General features: G+C 47.0%; 1 protein-coding gene across 7 annotated transcripts in view; it reads left to right on the forward strand.

Moving 5' to 3' along the window:
- The window catches only part of LOC138349446 (serine/threonine-protein kinase OSR1-like), a 580,194-nt gene extending 555,873 nt beyond the window's left edge, over positions 1-24,321 (forward strand). For 4 of the 7 annotated variants that reach the window (XM_069302669.1, XM_069302667.1, XM_069302670.1 and 1 more), the window contains 2 exons: positions 13,170-13,356; positions 23,705-23,907. In XM_069302669.1, the coding sequence (XP_069158770.1) occupies positions 13,170-13,356; positions 23,705-23,782 (265 nt within the window). In that variant the 3' untranslated portion in view covers positions 23,783-23,907. Of the gene's footprint in view, positions 1-13,169; positions 13,357-23,704 lie in introns of all 7 variants that reach the window. The other 3 variants (XM_069302665.1, XM_069302668.1, XM_069302664.1) reach the window with 1 other exon arrangement.
- Positions 24,322-27,123: the final 2,802 nt, after the last annotated feature.

The following is a 27,123-nucleotide window of genomic DNA, read 5'->3' on the forward strand; positions in this document are numbered from 1 at the left end:
AGTTTCCAGAACAACCTCTTATGTGGAACTCTGTCGAAAGCCTTTTTTAGGTCCAGATAGATGCAGTCAACCCAACCATCTCTTTCCTGTAATATCTCTGTTGCTCGATCATAGAAACTGAGTAAATTCGATACACAGGATCTTCCAGATCGAAAACCATACTGTCTGTCTGATATTATATCATTTCTCTCCAGGTGTTCTACCCATTTAGATTTAATTATTTTTTCCAATATTTTGACTATTACACTTGTCAATGGTACCGGTCTATAATTAAGGGGGGTCTTCCCTGCTTCCACTTTTGTAGATTGGAACTATGTTAGCCTTTTTCCACACATCAGCTACAACTCCTGTAAACAGGGATGCTTGAAAAATCAGTTGAAGAGGAATGCTGAGCTCAGGTGCACATTCTCTCAGAACCCATGGTGAAACTCCATCTGGACCAACTGCTTTGTTCTTATTTAGCTCCTTGAGCATTTTTTCCACTTCGTCTCTAGACACCTCTATGTGCTCTATGTTGTTCTCTGGAATTCTTATTGTATCTGGTTCCCTGAAGATTTCATTTTGTACAAACACTTTGGAACTTTTCGTTTAATGTTTCACACATTTCCTTTTCATTTTCCGTGAATCTATTTCCCATTTTCAACCTCTGAATATTATCCTTTACCTGCAATTTGTTGTTTATGAATTTATAGAATAGACCTGGTTCTGTTTTACATTTGTCTGCAATCTCTTTTTCAAAATTTCTTTCTGCCTCTCTCCTCACTGCAATTTAGTTGTTTCTCGCATCTTTGTATCGCTGGTATGTTTGGGGGTTCGGCCTCTTCCTGTATTGATTCCATTTTTGTGTCTTTTGGACTCTGGCCCTCTCGTACTTTCTGTTGAACCAATCCTGTTTCCTAGTTCTGCTTCTCTGTTTTGGTATAATTTTTGTTGTGCCTTTATCAAATATTTCACAAAACCTGACATACATCTCATTCACTTCCTTGCCTAGCCACAAGTCTGTCCAATTATACTCACTAAAAAATTTTCTAAGGTTGCCATAATGTCCTCTCCTAAAGTCAGGTTTGTCATTTGCATCGACTGTCATATTTTCTTCCAGATTATAACGCATTGCATACTTTATTCCCAAAAAGACATGGTCACTTTTACCCAAGGGAGGAAGGTACTGAATGTCAAATATTTCTTCCTCCTTCCTGGTAAATATCAAATCTAGCATAGAGGGAACGTCCCCTTCCCTCATCCTTGTAGCTTGTTTAACATGTTGATGCAAGAATGTTTCCAGGATGAGGTCTACAAATTTACAGGTCCAGAAATCTTCTGTTTTAGCTTCACATGCTTCCCAGTCTATGGATTTCAAGTTGAAGTCGCCGACTGTCAACAGTCGTGAACTATCGTTATCCGCTCTCGCTATGATCTCTCTCATTATTGTTATAAGACCTTCTCGTTTACTAACTAGCTCCTCCTTTGACCATGTGCTGCTTAGCGGTGGACTATATGCATTTATGATCTTTAGTTTATCATCCTCATGGCAGATCTCTAGTGCTATTATGTCAACTTCTTGTGGATTGGCAGTCACTATTTCGTTCACCTTTAGGTGTTCTTTCACCAGCATAGCAACGCCACCGCCTTTCCTGATTTTTCTGTCCCGTCTCCAAATTGAGTAGCCCCTTGGGAATATGACCTCATTTAAAATAGCATCTTCAAGTTTTGTCTCCGTGAGTGCAACAATGTCTGGTGTCTGCAGCTGTATTATATCACTTAACTCCAGTATCTTTGATCTTAACTCCATCTGATCTATGTTAGTGTATGCAATCTTGAGGAACTTGTTCCCCCTCTTCTTATTTTTCACTCCCCCTTTCTCTAATGATTTTGTTGGTTTGCCTTTACTGGTCTGCCTACCCCTATCACTTTGTAGAAAAAAGAATTGATTTCTTCTTCATTCCTGCTCTAATTTAAACGTTTTGCCTCAGCGAGGTTCAGTTTCAGCTTCTCTCTATCTTCTTTTGAAAGATCTCGTCTTAACGACCACACTTTCCCATCCTCATCACTTTGTAATTTTCTAGCATTCATTAGTACTTCTTCCATCTCTTTGGCACCATTTAGGGTGATCCTTAAAGGTCGATCTTTCCCTTTTACATATCTGCCTATTCTCCTGTAGTCGCACACATTCTCTATGGTTGTAAGACCTTCTACGAGGCCAACAATTTTATCTACTACTTTTGCTTCTTCCACAGCTCTTTCTGACCTGTGTGGTTTTCTGCAGGCTTCGGGTTGCGCTGTCTGTGGGGGGGGGGCTTTTTCGGTCTGCCGCTCCTGCTTTCCTGGTTCCTTTTCTTGGAACCGGGTTTGCTGGGTTCTGGTCCTGGTTTCGGTTTTTCTTTGTTCCTTTTCCGGACCGGGTGTTTTTGCTTTTCTGCGGTTCTCGTCCTCGGTAGTTATCCTTTTGGATGCCTCGGGGATGCGTGTCTCATTCTTCCCTGCTGGGGCTGGTTATGTTGCTCCTTTGGGTTGCGGGGTTGCTGTTTTTGGCTTCACGTTTAGCGAATCTGAACACAGGTCCCAGGTTATTGGTCTCCCACCTGCGTGTTTTGTCTCGGGGGCAGTGTGTGGTTTTCCTATCATTGCGAAGGGTCCTTCGGTCTTTGATAGGGTTGGCTTGTCTTCCCTTCAGGGTTGTTCTGGGACCGTTGTCTGGGATTGTCCTGTCACCTCATGTTGGGTGGTGCTGGCAGAGCCACGCCTGCTTGCGTTCAGTGTTGCGGTTCCTTCTGCTCCATTCCACTTGCTGTCCTGGGCGTTGTTCCCCTCTGACCTGCTCTTGAGTTTGGGGCCGTCCTGGTCGTTGGCCTGGGTGGTCTTCTTCTTCTTGTTTTGGTCTTTATTTTGTCTCTGGTTTTGGTTGTTCTGTTAGGACGTGTGGTATCTGCCTCCCGGTTCCCTGTTTTACTTATCTTTGGGGAGGTAGCTCTGGGGAGCCGACGGGGTTCCCCCCAGAAAACCAGCGTTGAATGTAATGAAACGCCATTTTCTGGGTATAAATACAAGGTATTTATAAATAAATATATAATATATAAATATATATATAACGTATATATAAATAACTGGGTATAAATAAATACAAAAATACAAGTCACAGCTTCGTATCATCCTTTGCAGATGACACAAAAATCAGTATGAAAATTACCTCGGCTGAAGACATTGAAAAACTTCAAGATGATATTAATAAAGTTTTCGACTGGGCATCAGAAAATAACATGATGTTTAACAGTGATAAATTCCAGGTACTCAGGTACGGTAAAAATGAGGACCTTAAACATAATACAGAGTACAAAACACAATCAAATGTACCCATAGTAGGAAAACAGCATGTAAAGGATTTGGGAATAATAATGTCTGATGACCTAGCATTTAAGGAGCATAACCAAGCAAATATTGCGACAGCCAGAAAAATGATAGGATGGATTACGAGAACTTTCAAATCCAGGGATCCCATCACAATGGTTGTACTCTTCAAGTCACTTGTGTTGTCCCGTCTTGAGTACTGCTCAGTACTCACTTCCCCCTTCAGAGCAGGAGAGATTGCTGAAATAGAGGGAATACAGAGAACATATATGGCACGCATAGACGCAATAAAGCACCTAAATTATTGGGATCGTCTCAAAGCCCTCCAAATGTACTCACTAGAAAGAAGACGAGAGAGATATCAAATAATATAGACCTGGAAGATACTTTGGGGCCAAGTACCAAATCTACACAGTAAAATAACAACGTACTGGAGTGAACGATATGGAAGAAAATGCAGAATAGAACCAGTGAAGAGCAGAGGTGCCATAGGCACAATCAGAGAACACTGTATAAACATCAGAGGTCCGCGGTTGTTCAACGTCCTCCCAGCAAGCATAAGAAATATTGCCGGAACAACCGTGGACATCTTCAAGAGGAAACTAGATTTATTCCTCCAAGGAGTGCCAGACCAACCGGGCTGTGGTGGGTATGTGGGCCTGCGGGCCGCTCCAAGCAACAGCCTGGTGGACCAAACTCTCACAAGTCAAGCCTGGCCTCGGGCCGGGCTTGGGGAGAAGAAGAACTCCCAGAACCCCATCAACCAGGTATCAACCAGGGTGAGTCCCGGAGGCTCCCCAGCATCCCGCCCTTCCTCCGGTCGGCGGCGTTTTTTGCGTATTTGACATCCAGCCTAAGAACTGCCAGTTGGATCGCCAGCGTGGAGGGTCTGGGGCTCCCCCTTTCCCCTCTCGGGGAGGGGGGGGGGTTGCGCAGGCGGCGACGTGATGACATCATGCTAGTTTGATAAATTTGTTTGGGGAGTTTTGTCCACTCGTTCCCCTTTCGGTAGCAATAATTTCACCAGAATAGGGGTTTGTTTTGGGGCGCCTACCTTTCTGGGTGCCTGTCCCGGTCGATGGCAGACATAGAATGCTTCCAATCACAAAGGGGTTTCTATAGGCTATTGCTCCTCGTGCCTCTCTGAGGGGGCCAGGTTCTGGCTCGTGGTCCCCGGTAGTCAAGAACTCCTAGCACTTTGACTGATGCCAGAAAGTTATACATATCCATTCAGCCTGGATAGCTCCGGAACGCCTCCGGGACTACCGAGAAAATGGCGTTTCATTACATTCAACGCTGTTTTTTTTAAAAACAGCGCCATCTGTTTCACGTAAGAGCAACACACACAATTCAAAATATGTTACGATTCCCTTTCAATGTTTCCAATTGCGTTGATAAGTTGAATTTTCATAAATTTTGATTCATTTTCATTTTGATTTAATTATTTTGTGTGATGTTGCATTGGAATTGAGCTGTGTTTTTTACCATACCGTTCATTTTGTGGTGTAGCTTACTTGTTTCTTTTTTTATTGTTTTTCATTTTGTTTTGTTTTTAACTGTTCTTATTTTTCATTGCAAATCGTGGTGAAATTGAGCTGAGTTGATTGATCTGCGTTTGAATTGAAATATTTGGTTAGTATTTCTTGTTTTTCTTTGAAAACAAGAAAATGAACAACACGTTTATTTCACAGCTGCAAATGTATAAGAAACAGCTATGAATCCACCGGCTACAACGTTAATTGCTTTCTTCACGTTATGTCAAAATGACGCGTTTGCGAAAACACTGCTGTATTCAGAAGTGCCTACGTATTACACATGGAATGCCAGTAGAAAATCCTTTGATTGATGCAAACGAGGAGACCGAGTCGATGGACAGCCTGGCATATTCAAATAAACTACGATAGGCAGATTGTACACTGTGCATCCCAATCAAGATGAATGCTTCTTTCGTCGCATGCTGTTGGTAAATGTGCCTGGTCCAACGTCTTTCCTGCCACTGAGATTTGTCAACGGCGTAACACATGCCACTTTCCGTAGTGCATGTCAAGTTCAGAATTTATTGGAGAACGACCGACACTGTGATGTATGCATTAATGACGCGTCTAACACGTCACATCTAAATCAAATTTCTGCATTGTTTGCAATCATATTGACCGCATGTTCTCCTTCATCTCCAACAGAGTTACGGGAGAAATATAAATCGCACATGGCTGAAGATATTATCTGTCGAATACGAAGGAAAATTCAATTATGAACATGGATTTCACAGCAGAACTCTACAACGGAGCGTTGATAATGATTGAAGATTTGTGCTTAGAAGTCGTGAAAAAAGTTCTAAATCAATTGGAAATGCCATCACCTAATCGATCTGCTGCTGCTTCGTTCGATGTAGAATTGCGTCGTGAACAAAATTACAACATGACTGATCTGTTGTCGTACGTGCAATCAAATATTCCTAAGCTAACGCTTGAGCGAAAAGGCATTTACAATCAAATAATTCAAACTGTCAATAACGTGTTTGGAGAAATCTTTTTAGATGCGCCAAGAGGAACTGTAAATCCTTCCTAATTAGATTGATTCTGGCAGCATTTCGATCCCAAAATGGCATAACCTTATCTCTTACATCGTCTGGAATAGCTGTGACATTGTTACCAGGTTGAAGAACTGCTACTTCGGCTTTGAAATTGCCATTGAACATGCAATTCATTGAAACTTCCACGTGCAACATTTCCAAAGCATCTGGCATGGGAAAAGTATTGCAGAAATGTAAACTTATCGTTTGGGATGAATGCATAATGGCCCACAAAAAATCACTCGAGGCTCTTGATCGATCATTGCAAGAATTGCGTGGAAACATCAGATCATTTGAGAACGCATTAATATTGCTTGCAGGAGATTTCCAGGCAAACATTTCCTGTAATTCCTCTATACAAGTCCGTCGACACTGTTGAGAAAGCAGATGAAGCGGTTAGTTATCCAACAGAATTTTTTAATTCACTCAATCTGCCAGGGATACCATCACACATACAGCAATTGAAAATCTGCGTGCCAATTATCATGTTGCGAAATATCAATGAGCTAAAGCTTTGGAACGCCACGCACCTTGCAGTAAAAAAATTAATCAGCAACGTCGTAGAAGCAACAATCTTGAAAGGACCTTTCAAAGGTGAAGATGTCCGCATTCCTATGATTCCAACAGATATGCCATTTCAATTTAAGATATTGTAATTTCCAATTCGATTGGCGTTTGCAATCACCATCAACAAAGCTCAGGGCCAATCTTTAGAATTGTGCAGTTTATATCTTGAAATGGAATGCTTCTCATAGAGACAATTATATGTTGCGTGTTCTAGAGTCGGCAAACCAGAAAATGTCTATATCTCCACGGACAATGGAACAACAAAACATATTGTATACCCACAAGCATTGTGAAATTAAGCATATTTGAAATGTGCGCTTTCTCTTTTCTTTCTTTTCCATTTAACCAGACTGAGTTACAGCAACGTGTGGCGGGTACAGCTAGTATGTATATGTATGTATGTGACGTGGGGTTGGGAGGGGCAGCTTGCTCTATCGGTTCTCGCTTGGTCCCACAGTTTGTGGGCGTTTTTGGTTGTCTTCCGGCCTCTGGTGGCATCGGGCGGCTTCTTCCCCTCTGGGGAGCAGGGGGGGGGGGGGAGTGGCAGAGTGGGCTTCTTCCCCTGCATTTCATCCTGTCATTTTGGTGTGGGTGCGTTTGGACATTGTCAATCCGCCCCATCCTTCCGGGGGTCCCGCCTGTTCTAATGCAGACATAGGAATTTGCGAATTTGCGGTTCTTCTGGACTTGTTCAGTCTGCCCCCTAGATTCTTTGTACTCTTCGGAAGACTGTTGTCTCCGGTCCAGCTTTTGTTGGGGCCGGGTGCCTGGATGGTGTCCTTGGACCTCTGGGTCACTTCTTGGCATGTTCCTCTCCAGGGCTCTGGGACTGGCACAGTTGGTGGTGGTGGGGCTTCAGGCTTGCCACTTTCGTTGCCTTCCCCAGTTTGTAATTGGTACTTAGTGTATTTACGCATCTTTACTGGATCTTGGTGACTTGTCTGCATCTGCTCAGGATTCGGTTTCTGGCCTACCTCGACGACTGGCTGGTGTGGTTCCCAGTCGGTCTGCTTGTCGAATCTTGGTGATTTGTCTGCATCTGCTCGGGATTCGATTTCTGGCCTACCTCGACGACTGGCTGGTGTGGGCTCCCAGTCGGTCTGCTTGTCTGCTCGCCATGTGGGAAAAACCTGCCAGGATTGATATGAGAGGAGAACTACCAGGGACTTGTACTGAACTAAATTAAAACACTTTAAAGGGACCGCGTCGTACATACACGGCGGGTTTGCTTATGCGGGTTCTGCCCGCGTCGTAAATAGCAGTGCGATGTAAAAAAGCAACATAAAATCCAATTCTTATTCGATCGACTTGGGGTTAGTACGAAAATGTTTGCCATTAAATTTCCGTTTTCTCTAAAAGGCACATGGCCTATTTGAGAAAACGGCATTGTATTGTAACTTAGTGGAGAGACTTGAGTTGGTGACACAACGAGGGTAATCGCCCACTTCACACACTCTTGTGTGGGCCGCGATCATGATTCTACATTTATATGCATATGTCTGTGTAGAGAATTTTATTGCGAGTTCAGTGATATAAAATTTAACGCTGTAGGACTAATGTGGAGCTGACAACAAACAAAAGAGTATGAACATTTTGTTGCTGTTTGGGCGTACGGCGAGTGATCTACGTTTTTATTTATTTCGTGGGGGAATAGCTAATGCTTTGGTTACATTTTATACATATGATCTTGTAGAGAATTTTATTGCAAACACAGTGATACCAAAATGAAATACGTAGCTCGAGCATTGGTGTCAGGAGAGTGAAAAGATTACACACTGTTTGGTGTTTACGCTCAAGAGCCCAAAACGCCGCGCGCACAATGCGCAGTGTTTTTTTCACGGGGACCGCGCGCATTAAAGTGTTAAAAATTACTGTCTGCAATTTAATTCAACTAAAGTCTCTAGCTAGGGTTGTAAATCCTAACTCCTCTTTTCCTAATGATAGATTGTGGGCTATAACGGGCAGGTGGGGTGAATTAGTTGATAGGTTGATTGAAGATCCACAGTCCACCTGCCGACAGTTATCTCATATCAGCTTGTATTTTATACAAGGATAAGATTTAATAAATTCAGTTCTATGAAGACTGGTTCTATTTAAATCAGAGATTTAAACATGTACATAGTCTAGCCTAGCACCATAACTATCAACAGCCAATATATTCTAATACTATAAACAACAATTTAAATTGTAGAAGTATGATAAATGACTTTAAATGTAGTTTAAGTACCATTAACTAAGTACTAGAAATAATATTCAATTAAATGAACTTATATGATAACTAAGCAAACAATTGTTAACTTAATTTATATATTCAAGTATATATGCAGATATATTCAATTTATGTGATGAGATTCAGTCAGCCTGATTGATTCTTTTCCCACACAATGGACACTCATGAGGTTTTATTTACCGTGACTGAATCTTTTACCACACAAGGGACACTCATTTTTTTTTTTTGAGATATATACAAGAGTTGTTACATTCTTGTACAGCCACTAGTACGCGTAGCGTTTCGGGCAAGTCCTTAATCCTATGGTCCCTGGAATACGATCCCTTGCCGCGAAGAATCGTTTAAAGGTTTAAAGGATCATGAGGTTTTGTGCTTAGAGAAGATTCAACTGCTGCACTACAATATTAATAAACTTACTGAAATATGAGACGTTGCCTTACTTTATAACCGACAGACAGACTTATTAGATATTAAAGTTATACAAGCATACAATTGACCAATTAATATACTAAATAACATCAATATACTTCTCTGACTGCCGGGGTGCCTGTCTGACAGTGTGCCAGACTAGATAACTCTCTTGTTGCGAGTTTAGGCACGATATTTTATATCACAGCTTTGCTGTATGTAAATCTAGTAGCGTAGCTACGTGATTGTCCTTAATTGCAGTTGCAGAAAGATGAGGATGGAGGTGGAGACAGTGTCACTGTGTGCTCCACTATACACTCTTATTTGATATAAATGTTCTAGGCATTTTCCTTGTAGATATTGTCCAGGTAATCCCCCAGTTCTAGAGAGTAATCACTGGTGATAATGATAATTCGATAAGGCTTTCCTGAGCTAAGTAATGTTTGCTAAGGTACCGTCACTTGTTCACTGTTTTGTCAACAAACGCGTTCTCGCCGGGGGCGTCCCAGTTGGTCGCCTTGTTCCCGAGATGCCCCTCCCTCTTCCTTGAGAGGGGTAGCTTCCAATGAATATTGATTGATTATTTTTACTGTCTAGACATATGATTGAGATAAGATGTGATTATAATATAATTAGATATAGGATTTAAAGATGATAAGTAGTACTTGATAGTACTACCAATTCTTATTAAGGATTCGATTTATAATCCCTACCGGATATCGAATCATGTTCCAAAAGTTTTTCAATTAAGAATCCTTCTAGAAGCTTCTGGATCCTTGAGAGATCATGTACAAAGTCACATAGGCACTTATAGGGCCCTATGGTGTACGTGATCCTAGTGGCATTGTCATCTAGGATCAAGATGTATAATGAATCTATAGTGATTCTGCTATGGTTCTGATATGATTTTGATATGATTTAGATATGATATAGAAATAATACATTTCTTAGATAATAATATAGATATGGTGGGTAAAATTTCCCACACGCCAGGGGGTGTGGTTCTTTCCAGATTGCCGGGTTCGGATTCCTGGAGATCTGGAGACCACTCCATCTGGTTCCGTCCCGGGTTCGGACCTGGCTAGGTCTTGTTTAGGACTCTCGGACCACTTCTGTGTCTTTCCCTCAAGAAACGTTGCTGTGGCTATGGTCCCGCCTTTGGCTGTTTATGAGGGGGGTCCCGGGTCACTTGACGGTTGTTCGAGTGGTTGTGCGGGAGTCTGAACTTCACCGTGCTGGTCTGCCCGTCGGGTCGGGTTTGGCTTCGGCATCTGTTCGGTTCCTTCGGGGACTCCCCTTCCGCCTCTCTCACAATCGTTGGGTTCGTCCTCCGGGGATCTTGTGTTGGTACTGTGTCACTGGCTTCCTCTTTGGGGTTTTCGGGGTTTCGTGCCTTGACGCCTCCCAGAGACTTCTCTCGATGTGTTCACAGACGGGTCAGCTCTCAGCTGGGGCTTTGTGGCCAGTGCTCACCAGGCCGTCCAGGGATGGTGGGGTCTGTCCATCTGTCAGGCTCACAGCATAGTTTGGGAGTTCGTGGCTGTCTGGTTCGCGCTTCGGAGGGTTCAGGTCACTCGGGGCTCGCCCATCCAGCTCCATTCAAACTGTTTTTTGGTGGTTCATTGCTGGAACCACGGGGATTCTCTTAGGTCCTTGCGGATGGCCTGTCAGTTCATTCCTCTGTTCACGGTTTGGCCGGTCGTCATCAACTCATTTCGTTGGCTCTGCCGAACGTACAGACTCCTTGACATGGACATCTTCGCGTCAGTGTGATCTCGGCGTCTCCCATTCTATGTGGCGCCCTTACCCGCCTGCGAGGCGTTCACAGTGGATGCCTTCAGCAGGACTGGTCGAGGTGGAGTTACCTGTTCCTCTTCTCCCGGTCCAGCTGTTGCTTTGGATTCTGGCTCGTTTGGAGTCTTTCCCAAAGAGAGTAGTCCTTGTGGTCTCTTGGTGGCCAGCCCAGCTTTGTTTTCAGATGCTGTTTGATAGGTGTCCGAAGCCGGGGCGTTTCCCGCGGTTCTGCCTCTTTCGGCAGGTTGGACCGGTCCTGTACGTACCGGTTCAGTCTTCTCCTCAGCTCTTCGCATCTGCTCTGCTAACGTGGGTGTATCACCATCTCTATGGTAATCAGGTGGCTTAGTTGATGGTGTCCCACCTGTGAGCTTCGTCTCGGCGAAAGAATGACTTTCCTGGCATTTCTATTCGGCATTTCCTTGCTCTTCGTTGGTTGTCTTCTCTTGCACATTGGGTTATCTTGTCCTTTCTTGGGTTTTTCAGGACTTAATTAATTGATGCTTCCTACTGTCTCCTCGTTTTGTGCGGCGCTGGCGTAGTCGCTCCGGCTTGCGTTCGGGTTGGACGTCAAATCCACCCTGTTCCGTACGTTTCTCATGTTGTGTTTCACATCTGGCCTGCTCATGCGCCGCCTGAGCCGTCCTGGTTATTGATCAGGGTGCCCTTTTATCCTTCCTCTCCTCAGTTTGTGGTAGCTCCTTCGGTTCAAGATTGTTTCTCAAAGGCCATACTTTGTTGGCAGTGGCCTCTGTGGATCGGGTCGGGGAGCTTCCGGCTCTCCTCCGGCGCAGAGGTTTCTGATCTTTTGGTATTGGTGGTAGGTTTGTACTCTTGCAGCCCTGCCCCGCTTCGTGTTTAGAGACCCAGATTTGGGTGTTGGTCACCTCGACCTTGGTTCCATTTACACCTCTTCTTCCTTTCCCAGTGGTCCGGTTTTGCCCTTCTCCTCTCCTCCCAGCTCTGAAGTGTCTGTGGACTTCAGATTCAAGGCATGATTTAGCGCAGTTGAAGCCAAACATTCAGCTAAAGCTGATCTTCCCGTTCGGGTTGAATCTGGCACCCCACACTTTTACAAGCTTGACTCGAGTTGTGGTGGCCCCATCTTAATTTGTTAGGTCTTCAGTTGTTGGCATACCTCGACGACTGGCTGGTGTGGGCACCCAGATAGTCCGCTTGTCTGCCAGCCATGGATCTGGTTCTTTCTCAGCTCGCTGAGTTCGGGTTCCTGGTGAACTGGCAGAAGTCCCAGTTGGTTCTGTCCCATGTTCAGACCTGGTTGAGTCTCACTTGGGGTTCTTGGTTATTTTCCCTCCCTCCTTCAGCCTTGCACTGGCTGCAGGCCTGCCATCTGTTGGTGATGAGGGGGAGATGGCTGACACGGTGGTTATTCGATTAGCTGTGCTGGAGTGTGAACTTTGCCCTTCTGGTTTATTTGTTGGGCAGGGTTTGGTTTTGGAGGCTGTTCGTTCCTTTGGGGCAACCCTTTTATTGCTTGTGATTGCTGGGTACAGTTTCTGGGAGCCCTGCGCTGGCTACAACATAGTCAGCTTCCTCTTCGGATTTTCAGGGTTCGGTTCTCTGGTGTTTTCCTCTGCCCTCTCTTGACGTTTTCACAGATGCTTCAGCGATCAGTTGGGGCTTTGTGACCAGCGCTTACCAGTCTGGCCAGGGTCGTTGCCACCGCTGCCCTTCGTCGGGTGCACAATATGTACTCTGCAGGAATTTGCGGTGGTGTTACAGGTGCTGGGGAGAGTTTAGATTCCTCCAGGCTCTGTGATTTGGTTCCATTCGGACTGTTACCCAGTGATTTATTGTTTCGGCGGGGGTTTCTTCAGTTTGTGGTACTTTGGGGATGGTCGCTTCAGGTATCTCATCTGACGAGTTCACGGGGTGTGTAGCTTCGTGCCGTTCACATCCAGGAAGTGTCCGAGGGGTAAGGTCAGAAGCGTACAGAGAAAGCCAGATCGCTAGTGTTAAAACACCTGGGGTTACTTATTGATTAAATCACATGTTTTCTGTTCTGAATATATTAAAAAATTTAAAATGCTGACCAATGTGATATGTTTTAATTTAAATTGTAAAAGAATGTTTAATGCAGCTGTGAGTGATCATTAGTCTTGTAATAGAGTGCTACTCAGTTTAAATAATATGCTGTAATACGTTGTTAGTTTTTAATATAATTTAATGTTAAGTTGTAATACATTTTTGTAAACTGTGTAGACTAAATGTTTGCCCTCATTTCTTATCTTTCAGGAACGAAAAAAGAGAACTTAATGATATTCGTTTTGAATTCAGCGTTGGACGAGACACATCCGAGGGTGTGGCTTCGGAATTAGTAGCTGCTGGTTTAGTTGATGGTAGAGATTTAATTGTTATTGCTACCAATTTAGACAAGATTACACAACATCCTGAGATGGGACAGAACCTCACATTTAGATTGGTAAGTTTGTCTTAAGCCAGATGATGTACAGTAAATAGTCCAGAATACACACAACTATTTTATGGACTTTGGTCAAACTATTAGCCAAACGAAGCTGTTAATGCAAGTAATATAGTTGCAATGTTGTGGTCTTCACAGGGCAGGTCAACATTTTATAGTGGGGCTCTTTTACACATCCCTGCTAGGTCATCTGGTGCAAGGTAAACACTGAAGAATTCTAAATCCAGCTTGAAATGAACTTTAAGGAACACTTGTACTCAAAATCTTTCAAATTGGTGTGCAGCAGCTGATTTCCAAGGAAAAACTCCTGTTCACAAGTTGATCCACCTGGCTGTTGTTTTCCAGCTGCTACCAAATGTAAGGTCGTGACCTACTTGTCATTGGAATACCAGGACTTTACCCATTGCATATTTTGCCAAGAAGATTCTCTCTAAAACATTGGGAATGTCTGGACTAAAGAGATCAACAGCATGTCTTGCTAAAAAAAGGAGCTTTCCACATGAAGTACACTCAAAACTTCATTTCTGGGGGGAGTCCCTACGGCTCCCCGGAGCTATCCATGGCTGATATGGATACCCTAACTATTTTGCATCAGTCGATGTGGGTGGAGTTCTAGGCCTACCGGGGACCACGAGCCAGAACCTGGCCCCCTCAGAGAGGCACGGGGAGCAATGGCCCATAGAAATGCACATGTGATTTGGAGCATTCTATCTTCTATATAAGATATAGAATGCTTCCTATAAGATATAGGAAGATCCACCTTCATGGATCTTCCATGAAGGTGGAAGATCCAGACAATTTCTTTATGCGGGATATTCAAACCCCTGTAAATATAACTGATATAAACACGAGCGCACTAAATTTTGAAAAAGAAATTGAAAACATGCCCATGCACTCGGCCCCAGGTCCAGACTCATGGAATTCAATATTTATAAAGAAATGCAAAGTGCCGGTAGCACAGGCACTCAGTATAGTGTGGAGGAAGAGCTTGGACACGGGGGAGATACCAGATGCACTTAAAGTAGCAGATATAGCCCCTCTACACAAGGGAGGGAGCAAAGCATTGGCAAAAAATTATAGACCAGTTGCACTAACATCGCACATCATAAAGGTATTTGAGAGAGTGATTAGGAGTCAGGTCACCAATTTCATGGAGACCAATGACCTTCACAACCCAGGCCAACATGGATTTCGAGCGGGAAGATCGTGCCTCTCACAGCTACTTGAGCACTACGACAAAGTCACTGAGGCATTAGAAGAAAAACAGAATGCTGAGGTGATATACACGGACTTCGCAAAGGCTTTCGATAAATGTGACCATGGTGTGATAGCACACAAAATGAAGTCAATGGGAATAATCGGTAAAGTAGGACGCTGGATACTCAGTTTTCTGTCAAACAGGACTCAGCGAGTAACGGTCAACCATATAAAATCTAGTCCAAGTGCAGTGAAAAGCTCTGTACCTCAGGGTACAGTCCTTGCACCGCTGCTTTTCCTTATTCTCATATCAGATATAGACAAAAATACAAGTCACAGCTTCGTATCATCCTTTGCAGATGACACAAAAATCAGTATGAAAATTACCTCGGCTGAGGACATTGAAAAACTTCAAGCTGATATTAATAAAGTTTTCGACTGGGCATCAGAAAATAACATGATGTTTAACAGTGATAAATTCCAGGCACTCAGGTACAGTAAAAATGAGGACCTTAAACATAATACAGAGTACAAAACACAATCAAATGTACCCATAGTAGGAAAACAGCATGTAAAGGATTTGGGAATAATAATGTCTGACGACCTAACGTTTAAGGAGCATAACCAAGCAAATATTGCGACAGCCAGAAAAATGATAGGATGGATTACGAGAACTTTCAAATCCAGGGATCCCATCACAATGGTTGTACTCTTCAAGTCACTTGTGTTGTCCCGTCTTGAGTACTGCTCAGTACTCACTTCCCCCTTCAGAGCAGGAGAGATTGCTGAAATAGAGGGAATACAGAGAACATATACGGCGTGCATAGACGCAATAAAGCACCTAATCTATTGGGATCGTCTCAAAGCCCTCCAAATGTACTCACTAGAAAGAAGACGAGAGAGATATCAAATAATATACACCTGGAAGATACTGGAGGGCCAAGTACCAAATCTACACAGTAAAATAACAACGTACTGGAGTGAACGATATGGAAGAAAATGTAAAATAGAACCAGTGAAGAGCAGAGGTGCCATAGGCACAATCAGAGAACACTGTATATACATCAGAGGTCCGCGGTTGTTCAATGTCCTCCCAGGAAGCATAAGAAATATTGCCGGAACAACCATGGACATTTTCAAGAGGAAACTAGATTTATTCCTCCAAGGAGTGCCGGACCAACCGGGCTGTGATGGGTATGTGGGCCTGCGGGCCGCTCCAAGCAACAGCCTGGTGGACCAAACTCTCACAAGTCAAGCCTGGCCTCGGGCCGGGCTTGGGGAGTAGAAGAACTCCCAGAACCCCATCAACCAGGTATCAACCAGGTATATCTGCCATCGACTCGGACAGGCACCCAGAAAGGTAAGCGCCACAAAAACCCCTATTCTGGTTAAACAACAAAAATCGACAAACGAGTGGACAGAACTCCCCCAGGAAAACGAACTAACAAGCATGACGTCACGCGAGCCGCGCCGCATGTCTGCGCAGCTCCCCCCTCCCCAGGAGGGGGAAGGGGGAGCCCCAGACCCCTGCGCCGGCGATCCGCGCCCCAGTTCCTCGGCTGATGGGATCATGCACGGTCGTGTGGCTCCAGCTCCAGTCTTGTTTCAGTGCTGTGACTTGTTTGCAGTGCTGCTCTTACGGTGGTCGTGTGAGCTGGGAGTAGTATTCTCAGGTACTCGGGCTGCATGTGCTTAGGGTCACCTTCCCTGAGTGCCCTGTAAGTACTGCCCTTGGGGCTTGGGGTTGCCTTCCACAAGTCACCTTGGGTCTACCTCTGTTGGCTTTTCGCTGCTTGGCGTTTGGCCGCCCTGAGGGTTTGGGGGTTTCACTCCCTTGTTTACCTTGGGGTAAGTGGTAGTTATGGCACTGGTGAGGCGCAGGGTACTGCGTAGCTAGTTTTCACCTATGACAGCGGCCGGCTCTGTTCCCTCTGGGTACATTGTCCACTTGTGTGGTTTTTTCTTTTATTTTTGCCTGGTAGGGGGGTCTTCCTTGTGTTTCCTCCCCCCCCCCCCCTCTTATATTAGGTTCGTTTGTGTGGTGGCACCCCCTGCTTTGCCCTCGCGAGTGGACACGTCCCGTGGGGCGCCGGTTAGCAGTACCCTGCCTGTGATAACCCTTAGCAGACCCAGTCTAGGGGCCCTGGGAAACCCCCCGGGGGCTCTTGGGTCCGATAGTGGAGACCCTTGTGTCCCCTCTCGCTTTGTGCGAGTTGAGGGTTGCTCTGTCCCTTTGTCTCAGGGTGACTCTCCTTGTTTTTGCCTCCGTCATGCTGCCTGTTGGGTCGGTGACACATTCGACCCTTGAGTCCTGCGAGCTTTGTTGCTTGTTCGTGACTCCATTCACCCAGTCTGCTGATGAATTCCCGTGGGTGCAGGCAGCTCGCGCGTTGCAGGGTAGGATGTTGCAACGAGCTCTGGTTTGTCGCTTCCCCGGACGCCCCGATGCTGCTCCGCTTGTGTAGGGACCCAGACTTGGGTGGTTTTGGTCACTTCGGCCTTGGTTCCTTCCACGCCCCCCCTTGTTTTTCCCCCTCCTGCTTCCGGCCCCTACGCATCTGCAGGCTTCTGGGTCGGGGCGGGGTTAGAGGTTCTGAGACTTGGGCAGTTTCAGGGGTTGCCCCGTCTGGGGTAGCTGCGGAGGCATTCGAGTCTGTTCCTCCGGCCGATGCTCCGGGGTTTTGACCAGTGGGCCCCCTTTTCTTTCAGCTCTCTCGGCTGCCCCGGCTTTTTCTTGTGAGGCCGGGGCTTTGGAGGTCGACTCGGCCCTGGGGCCTGGTGCAGAGGCTCCTGGGGTTGGGGAGGAGCGGCCTTGGGGGCCTTGGGCTCCATTGCGCCCCGCCTGGATTTCCGTCCTTCTGAGCGGGGCTTACTGTTACGAGGAGTGGGGTTTTCTTTCCCCCCTCTGCGTACGATTTGGGCTTGGGTTCTGCTCCTCCCCGGGTTCGGTTCCGTGTCCCTGTGGTTTCTTCGGTTCTGTCTTCAGGAGGTTTTCAGCTAACCGCATCTCTTCGCCTGCGGTGCGGTTGGCCTTTGCGGCTTCCCGGAGTTTGCCTCCATACTGGTTCCTTCTGTTCTGGACAGGTTGGGCTCCTTTGTGACCGTTTGGGCTCTTTGTAGCCGGTTGGGCTACTTCTCGCCTTGTTGGGCTACTTCTCGCCTTGTTGGGCTACTTCTCGCCTGGTTGGGCTACTTCTCGCCTGGTTGGGCTACTTTCTTTCACGTCCTGCGCATGCGCCGTGGGAGTTTGTTTTGGTTCCGGGCGGTGTGCACATGTGTTCTGCTCCAATTCTCTCGGGGGGCTTCGCCTCTCGCTCTTTTCTTATTCCCATCCGTGCCCCGTTGCTTTGGGGGTGTTCTGGGGTGCCGCTGTGTGGAATTCATGAGGTTTTCCCTGCGTTCTAGGGTGGGGAGCCTCCTTCGCTGCTCCTCTCCTCTCCAGCATGGGCGCACTGGCCGCCTCCGGCGGATACGGACTCGAACGCTTGCGTCATGGCCCTTCAGGGCCTATGTTCTGCAGGTGAGTTGGTGCGGTTTTGGCGTCTCCTTCGTCCTGACGCTGTTTTTGTTTTTGGGAGTAGGAATGGGTGTACATACGTACTTGAGAACGTGGACCGTATCACCCGAGGTGCCTACTGCAGGGCTATTAGCCCATACTGGGCAGCTCTTGTTCTCTCCACCTGATTCCTTCCTCGGTTCACGGGTGTCTGCAGGTGGCCTCTTGTCCCTTCCGAGGCGGTTCCTGCCTGTACTACTCCTGCCCCTCTCATATGCTTGTCTAACCTTGCTTGAGTTCGGGGCCCCGCCTCCACCTTGTTCCGCAGTGCAACGGTGGGGGTGCCTGTTTGGTAGTAAGTTTTCCTGTGTCGAAGGTTTTGTGTTCGCCTCCTTGTGTTTGCAGGTTGGGTTCTGGCTCTTTGTTTCCGCCTCTCCCCTGTCGTTTGCCTGTCGGGCGGATTCTGTGCTTCTTGGGCACTCTCATCTCTGCTCTTGGGGCTGTGTATGGGGTCAGCCCATGTTGGGCTGCCTAATGTGTTCCTTTGATTGCCTGTTACACTGCACACGTTTCTTCTACAGTCCCTGTGGCTCAGTTGGGTGCTCGGTTTCCGCCTATGTCCCCTTGTGCGCCACTCGTGTACGATTTATCTATCTTCTCTGTTGCTTCCTCGGGGAGTGTGGTGACGTTTTGCTGCGGTTTTGGTACTGCAGCTGCGTGTCGGGGTTGGTTGTGGCGTTATGTTCGGCCCTTCCGTGCTCCCTCTGGGGCTCTCCTTCCTTGCCGGTCTTGCCGTGCCGGGCCTGGTTTTTCCATGTTCCTTGGTTTCACTGTCTTGTCCTCGCCTCATTGTGCTTGCTGGCTGGGGATGAGCTTGGGGTCTTCGTCTCGCCCCTCGCCTATCCTCCGGTTTCGGTTCAAGTTCCAGAGCCTAGTGGGCTCCCTTCGTGTTTTTCACGGCTGCCCCGGGGTTTTCTTGACGCTGGGGCTTTGAGGGGACAGCTCGGCCCCGGGGCCTGCAGGGTGGGTTCCCGGGGCTGGGGTGGGGCTCACGTGAGAGGCCTCAGGCCCCGTTGGTCCCCGCCGGGGTGTTTCTAACCCTCTGGGGGACTTGCAGTTTTGTGGTGTGGGGTTTTCCATTCCCCCTCTCCACACGTGCTTTGTGGGCGTCGGCCCCTCCCTGGGCTTGGTTTCCTTGTCCGTTGTACCCGTTGTTTCCGTCCTGTCGGTGGGTGCTTTTCTACGATCTTCGCCCCTTTTTCCGGGACGGGCCTTCTTCCGTCATGTCCCCCTCTTCTTGGGGTTTCTGCATGACTTTTGGTCTCGGGTGCGACGGGGTTTTGGGGCCTTCGTCCTTTGTGTTTGCTTCTTTTTGTTCTCAATGGTTTGGGACGGTTTTGCTCCTTCCCGTTTTCTGGTGCGTCTGTCGTCATTCGGTTGAGCTTCCCTCCGGTCCTTTCTAGGACTTGTGGGTCCTCTTCCCGGCAGCTTCTGGGTGTTGGCCTTTTTGTTCTTTTGTGAATATCTCTTCTCTTCACACTGTCTCGGCGCTACTAGTTTTCCTGGGAGTGATTTTGCTCCTCCTAACGAGTCTTTTCGCTCCTGCCCTTCTGCGGGATGTTGGTGTGGGGCGGCTCCTTATGCGAGTTCCTTCCCTGTCAGCTGCACTTGTGGCGGTGGACTTGCACACTTGTGGCATTTTCGTTTCTTTTCTCATTTTCGTTTTGGTCCTGCGTTTTCTTTTCCCTCCTGGGGCTGCCATATGATTGGCTTGCGGAGGATGTAGAGGCGCTTGGGGCCGTTCCTGGGTCTGGCACCTTGGTTTCTGCTGCTAGCTTTCGGTATCGATATTCCTTCTGCGCCATTTCGCAGGTTGTATCGTGCGTTGTTACACCTCCGGCCTGCTTATGCACTGCATATGCCATCCTGGTCTTTGGACAAGGTGCTCTCCTGTTTTTCTTCTCCTTGGTGGTTGTGGCTCCTTGGGGTCAGGTTTGCTTTGCCTCGGTTTTCTTTTTGTGTTGGCATTCGCCTCTGGGGGCCATGTGGCAGAGCTTCTTGCTCTTCTCAGGCGCAGTGGTTTTTGGCTCCTATTGTCGTGATCATAGGTTTTCTTCGTCTGCGGCCGTTCTCCCTTTTTTCTGGCGAATGCTATACCTTGGGTTGTTGTCTCGACTTCGTGTTGTGGAGTGATTCTCCGACCGCCTCCCGGGTATGTTCCCTTGTTTTTTAGGTAGTCTTTGGTGAGGTAGCTCCGGGGAGCCGTAGGGGCTCCCCCCAGAAAACCAGCGTTGAATGTAATGAAACGCCATTTTCTGGGTGAGTTCCGGAGGCTCCCCGGCACCCTCCCGCCCTCCGGTCGGCGGGTTTTTTTCACGGTTTTGATATCCAGCCTCAGAACTGGGGCGGGGATCACCGGCGCGGGGGTCTGGGGCTCCCCCTTCCCCCTCCTGGGGAGGGGGGAGCTGTGCAGACATGCGGCGCGGCTCGCGTGACGACATGCTTGTTAGTTCGTTTTCCTGGGAGAGTTCTGTCCACTCGTTTGTCGATTTTTGTTGTTTAACCAGAATAGGGGTTTGTTTTGTGGCGCTTACCTTTCTGGGTGCCTGTCCCGGTTGATGGCAGATATAGAATGCTCCAAATCACATGTGCATTTCTATGGGCCATTGCTCCCCGTGCCTCTCTGAGGGGGCCAGGTTCTGGCTTGTGGTCCCCGGTAGGCTTAGAACTCCACCCACATCGTGGGTGGAGTTCGATGCAAAATAGTTAGGGTATCCATATCAGCCATGGATAGCTCTGGGGAGCCTCCGGGACTCACCCAGAAAATGGCGTTTCATTACATTCAACGCTGGTTTTTTAGTTTGTTAACCCTTAAACCGCACACACATTGTATATATATAAGAGGAACAAAACCCAAGGACAATGGGTCACAGCAATCACCTCATTGTCCAGCATACCATGAATGACATTGCAGAGTAGTAGGATGCGAGAGGGGTCGGAGACAAAGTCCAAATGAGACTTATGGTGACTGCAAAGATGACCCAGGCATCGTGGATTAAACCCGGAGATAACGCACCTAGATGTTACCCACTACCACACTCTCACCGGGACTTAATGATGAGGGTCTACCCTCACAATAGCCACCTGAACACTCAAACTGGTAAAACAATGATTGCATCCTTCATGCTGGAATGGCCTTCAGCCAAAACACTTGGTGTAACAATTGTAAAATTGCTCTTGCATGCAGCTGCAAGAGCTTGATGCACGACTTTGATGCAGAGAAAGAGAAGAAGCATACAACCTAAAACCAGGAAAAACTCCACCAAAATGTATAGGCATAACAAAACAAATAACTAATTGAAGAAAGTTAATAAATTGATATAAACAAAGCAATTGTTGCCATATAGTTACAACCGTAACCATGATGCACTTAACCTCCAAACAGAAGGTGTCACGATCACCTGTAGTCCCGCCCACCATTGCACGTCACTCATAAGCTGCTAGTACAGAATCCCAAAATTCCTACAACAAAGAAGGGAAGAAGGCAAGTGCTGAGGTCACCAGAGAAAAGCACTTCATTATATTGGAAGGTCGATTGATGGGAGTGGTCCACACAGTAGCTCTCCTATCATAATTCCAACCGTGCCTGGGCAGAGGGCTGCTTTTTAGAAAGAAAATCTCAAAAAACATAAGAGGAAATTAAAAAAGGGGTAGAAATCTTGCAGACATTAGCAGAACGGCATCATTCAGGGCAAAGGAATAATCACAAGGCCCCAAATGTACTCACGAGTCCCACGTGGATGGCATTCGAAGAACAATCTAAATGGGACAAAAATTCAAAACCTTTTGCAAACATATCACATATCACCTTGAGTCCACACATTAGCTTCCGATCGAGAATTCAAAATTCGCAGTGAAACAAATGGGACAAAAATTCAAAACCTTTTGCAAACATATCACATATCACCTTGAGTCCACATATAAGCTGCCGATTGAGAATTCAAAATTCGCAGTGAAACATGGCATCGCTGGACACACTGTCTGGAACTAGCAAACACTTCCAGTCTTAATAGAAAAAAGGGCAAGTAGGGATACTGAGGCCACCCAGAAAAGTACATATCATTACAGTCGATCCTTGATATGTGGGTTGGCTCTGAATTCTTCCCTGTGGCATGCTCCCACCTGCAGCTCAGGAAGGAATCCATCTTTGGGTTGAAAGAAACCAAGTAATAGAACAGTATTGGAGGGCTGTCCCATGGTGTGAAAATGCTGGAATCCCAGCTTTCCTGGAAGCATGAAATTGGTGACCGATAAGGCAGCATATGCCTGGCAAGAATGAGGAATATTGAGAATGTAATGAGGAGCTAATATCATTCAAATGACAGAATTTCTGAGCCTGAATATTAGGCATAAACATGTTAACAATGATGGCAGTAATGGCAACACATATATAGCATATCATTTATGCCACAGGTTCTCTGAATCGTACCACCTGGTAACCTGAAAGAGCTTGACCTGGTAACCTGAAAGAGCTTGACCTGGTAACCTGAAAGAGCTTGGCCTTAGAACAAGGCTCTAAGGAAGTAGGATTGACAAATACAGGAATATCTTGGGAGGAATAAGTAACATGTAGATGATGCTGCACTGTGACAATAGGATCAAGGGCATGACTAACCACCTACAAAAATCAGAGGACTTATTCTTGGCCAAAAAGGACAAAGAAGGCTGGAGAGGGAGAGAGTAATTCTCAGGATGAAAGGAGCTAAACCCATTCTGTAGCGAAGAACATGAAGTTTACAAACAACTACTAACACCCAGTGCCAACTAAAAATCTGCTTTCAAAGAAAGAATCCTCATACATTTAGGGCACAAGAAAATAAGGGAAAGTCAAAAAGGAAAGGATCCAGTCCAAGGACCAAGTAGCCTCCATATGATTGGGACCAGCCAGAGGTTAAAAAAGGGTCTGGACAGGCTAACACTTTGGTATGCCCGGCAGGCTTCCCACCTTGTACCGGAAGGTAGGCCGGTCATTGCCGGTGAGCACACAACCCAATATTAAACTCTTTCACTCATAATGTTTATACTTAATAATAAGAATAAGCAAAAATTAATGCATGACACCGAGGGCATCATTCCCCACTCGCGTGTATTGTTTTTATGACACTGAGAGCGTCACCAGGACGCCAAAGTATTCAAAAGATTCATCCAAACCCAAAAGCAAGTCAGAGAGCCCTCAATGGTCACATCTTGCTGTGTAACCATGCTCAACCACCCCCTATTACCCACCCATACATGTATACTATGGCTACATCTTGCTGTGTAACCATGCTCAACCACCCCTATTATCCACCCATACATGTATACTATGGCCACGTCTTGCTCTGTAACCATGCTCAGCCACCCCCTATTATCCACTCATTCATATGTACTATGGGCACAATATCTATACAACAAAGTGAAAATGGAGCATCACTTAGGACTAGGTTAGGACGTTGACATTCTCGAGGAGGTTAGTGTTCCTTAGGAGGTAAGTTGAGTGTTCTTTTGCTATCATATTCAATGCCCAAGCAATGTTAGTTCATTCTAACTGATATCTGAATTACAATTCTATAAAAAAAAAAGTACCTTGCTAAACTTTTTTGTTTTTGTTTCCAGAATTCGGATTGTGAAGCTAATGAAGTGCCAGATGATAAGGCATTAATAGGGTTTGCTCAGTTAACAATCTCTGACTGACAAGGTTGTGTGTGCTTCCCCAACACATGGTCACCAGCACCATCTCCTGCATTTTGTCAGCAAAGTCCAAGGTGTCAGCCAGGTGGCTAAGCAACAGTCTTCATGTGATTTGTTATGATCAAAAATTAAATTTCATATTTTTTGTAGCATACTGTAGTTCCTTTTTTTATTATTATTATTTTTTTGAAGAGGAAATTTGGTGACAGGAAATTTTTGTGTAAACTGCGACATATTCTGTGATGTTTAAAGGAAGTCTTGTCCTTCCTTATAAGAGTTTTGATTAGATTTTATTATTTTCATATAGTGCAATAAAGTTAACTTAGCACTTACATTTGTATTATATACTATAGCCATATTTACCATGATTATTACCAGCATACAAAAATGTGTTGTAATCTCTTAGAGCAGAGCAGGTGTCATGTTACATGGAAAGGTCGTGTGTGTGTGTGTGTGTGTGAAGAACTGTGCACGAAGTCATTGTGCTCTCAAGTATAATGCCTCAACATTAGCCTTTCAAATAAAATTGTTCAATTGGGTTGGTTTCTGTATTTCTTGATTGCCCGCTTTGTTATTGCTATTGATTAAAACTATAGTTTTAAACTTTTTCTTGGGGGGAGCCCCTTCGGCTCCCCAGAGCTATCCAGGCTGATATGGATATATTAGACTTTGGCATCAGTCAATGTGAATGGAGTTCTAGGCCTACCGGGGACCATGAGCCAGAACCTGGCTCCCCTCAGGGATGCACGAGGAGCAATCGCCTATAGAAATGCACATGTGGTTATGAAGCATTCTATGTCTGCCGTCGACCGAGTCAGGCACCCGGAAAGGTTTGCACCCCAAAACACACCCTTATTCTGGTTGAAACTACTACTGAAAGTCAAACGAGTACACAGAACTCCCCAAGTGAAAAGGAGCAAACGAGCATGACGTCACCACGTCGCCACACCGCTTGTCTTTGCAACCCACCCTGCAGTTCTTTGGCTGATGTGATAGGGAAAGGTTGTGTGACTCTGGCTCTTGAATTCTGTTCTCCAGCTCTGTGCCTTGGGGTGTTGAGCAGTTCTCTGGTGGTAGGCAAGTCAGGGGTAATTTCATAAATACTCGGGCTGCGTGCACCTTGGGTCCCCCCTTCCCTGCTTCTGGCTCCAAAACATATGAGGGCTTTGGGGTTGGAACAGGGTTTAGGTAGTTTCGAGACTTGGGCAGTTTCGGGGGATGCCCCTTCCAGGATGGCGACATAGGCATTAGATTCGATTCCTTCTGCCGTGGCATCTGGGTCTGACCAGTGGGCCCCTTTCCTTCCCGCCTTTCTGGTTGCTCTAGTTTTTTCTTTTGAGGCTGGGGCTTTGTAGGACAACTCGGCCTCGGAGTCCTGATGTGGAGGTTCCCGGGGCTGGGGAGGGGTTGACTTTGGGGCCTTGGGCCCCGTTGGACCCCGCTTGGGTTGTACTACCCTCGGAGTGGGGCTTGCTGTTACAAGGAGTGGGGTTTTCTTTCCTCCACGTACGAGTTGGGTTTGGTGTCTGCCCCTCCCCAGGTTTGGTTTCGTATCCCTTCGAGTCCATCAGTTCCGTCCTTCTAAAGGTTTTCGGCTTCCTGCATCCCACCTCATGAGGTGTGGGAAGCCATTGCGGCTTACCTCCTGCACGACCCAAATTACGCCTCTTTAATGGATCTGTCTTCATTCAGGTTTGGGTCTTCGTCTCCCTACGGGGTTCGTTATGAGGTTCCGGAGTCATCCTGGCTAGCGGACTGCCCTGTGTTTTCGTTGGAGGCTTGGCAAATATTCTGTTGTTCTCACATGCTTGAGTGGCGTGAGGCGCTGACGGTGATCGAGGTTTACCTGGGGAGCGAGTTTGAGCCCTTCCATGCATGTTTGTTCGCCCCTGCCTTTCCTCGAGATTTTGGCGTGGTGAAGCTTCCTGTGCAGGTTCCCTCCCTTTCGGCTGCACAGGTTGCTGAGGACTTGCGCACTCGTGGCCTGTGGGCTTTAGTCTTTCGGTTCTTTTCCCTCCTGGAGCTGTCCTCGGATTGGCTTGAGGAGGATGTGGAGGCGCTTGGGGCCATTCCTGGGTCTGGTGTCTTGGTCTCGGCGGGTGCATGCGTCATCTGCTCTGTTGCAGCTGTTTGCGTCTCTCGTCTCGGCAGGTGGTACTTACTTCTTCCTTGGAATCTGCCTTATCCCTGGCTCTTAGGTTTTCGTCTCCTTTTTGTCCCTTGCTGTTTGCAGTACCTGCAGGCATCTTCTTCTAATGCCGTTCAATGTTGGACTTGTTGGTTTTTTAGGGGGCAGGTTGGCGGGGGGGCTTCTTCCTGGAAGGGTTGTGCCAGGGCTCGGGGTTCCTCTCGTCATGGTAGGCTTACGGTGCCAGTTCGGGGCCAGTGCCACCTTTGGACCCATCTTTGGTCGGTGCGGTGATCGCTCTGCGCGTCAGTCGGGTTCTCGCAAGGGACGTCGGCCCTCACGCGGTTCACCCTGTTGACGGGGCATGGGGGGGGGGGGGGAGGCTCGCTCTGTTCGCTCACGCCTGGTGTCACATTTTGTGGGCTTTTCGGATCATTTCCGACAGCCTGCGGTTCCATTGGTGGCTCCTCCTCCTCCTCCTCCTCCTCCTTCTTCATGGGGTTCGGGGCTGGCAGAGCAGGCCTCTTCTGCACTCTGTTGAGTCATCTTAGAGTGGGTACGTTTGGGCGTGGTTGAAACGTCCCCGTTCCTCCGGTGGGATTCCTGCCTGTTCTGTCCCGAAACGGGACTGTGCGGACCTGTGGTTCATTCTGGACTTGTCCCATCTGAACTCTTCTCGGATGACTCCTCTTCCAGATCTGGTTCTTTTGGAACTAGGTGCTTGATTGGTGTCCCTGGACCTCTGGGACGTATCTTGGCACGTCCCAATTCATCCGGGGTTCAGGGACTGGATTGGTTTTGTTGTGGGGCATATAGGTTACCGCTTTCATTGCCTCCCATTCAGTTTGAACCTGGCACCTCGCGAGTTCACACTCTTTACCCGGGTCGTGGTGGCCTGTATGCATCTGTTATGTTTTTGGGTCCTGGCCTACCTTGACAACTGGTTGGTTTGGGTTCCCAGCCAGTCTACTCGCCAGGGGTTTGGTTCTTTCCCAGCTCGCCGGGTTTGGGTTCCTGGTGAACTGGCGGAAGTCCCATCTGGTTCCCTCTCAGGTTCGATCTTGGCTGGGTTTTGTGTGGAACTCTTGGACTGCTTCCTTGTCTCTCCCTTCGGTTTCTCTGCTTCAACTGTGATCCCACCTTCTCTTGTTTTAGGGGGCTCCCGGGTCACCCTGAGGATACTCGAAGGTTGTGCAGAGTGCCTGAACTTTTGCTG

This window comes from Procambarus clarkii, chromosome 48, assembly GCF_040958095.1.
Source record: "Procambarus clarkii isolate CNS0578487 chromosome 48, FALCON_Pclarkii_2.0, whole genome shotgun sequence".
Lineage (NCBI taxonomy): Eukaryota > Metazoa > Arthropoda > Malacostraca > Decapoda > Cambaridae > Procambarus > Procambarus clarkii.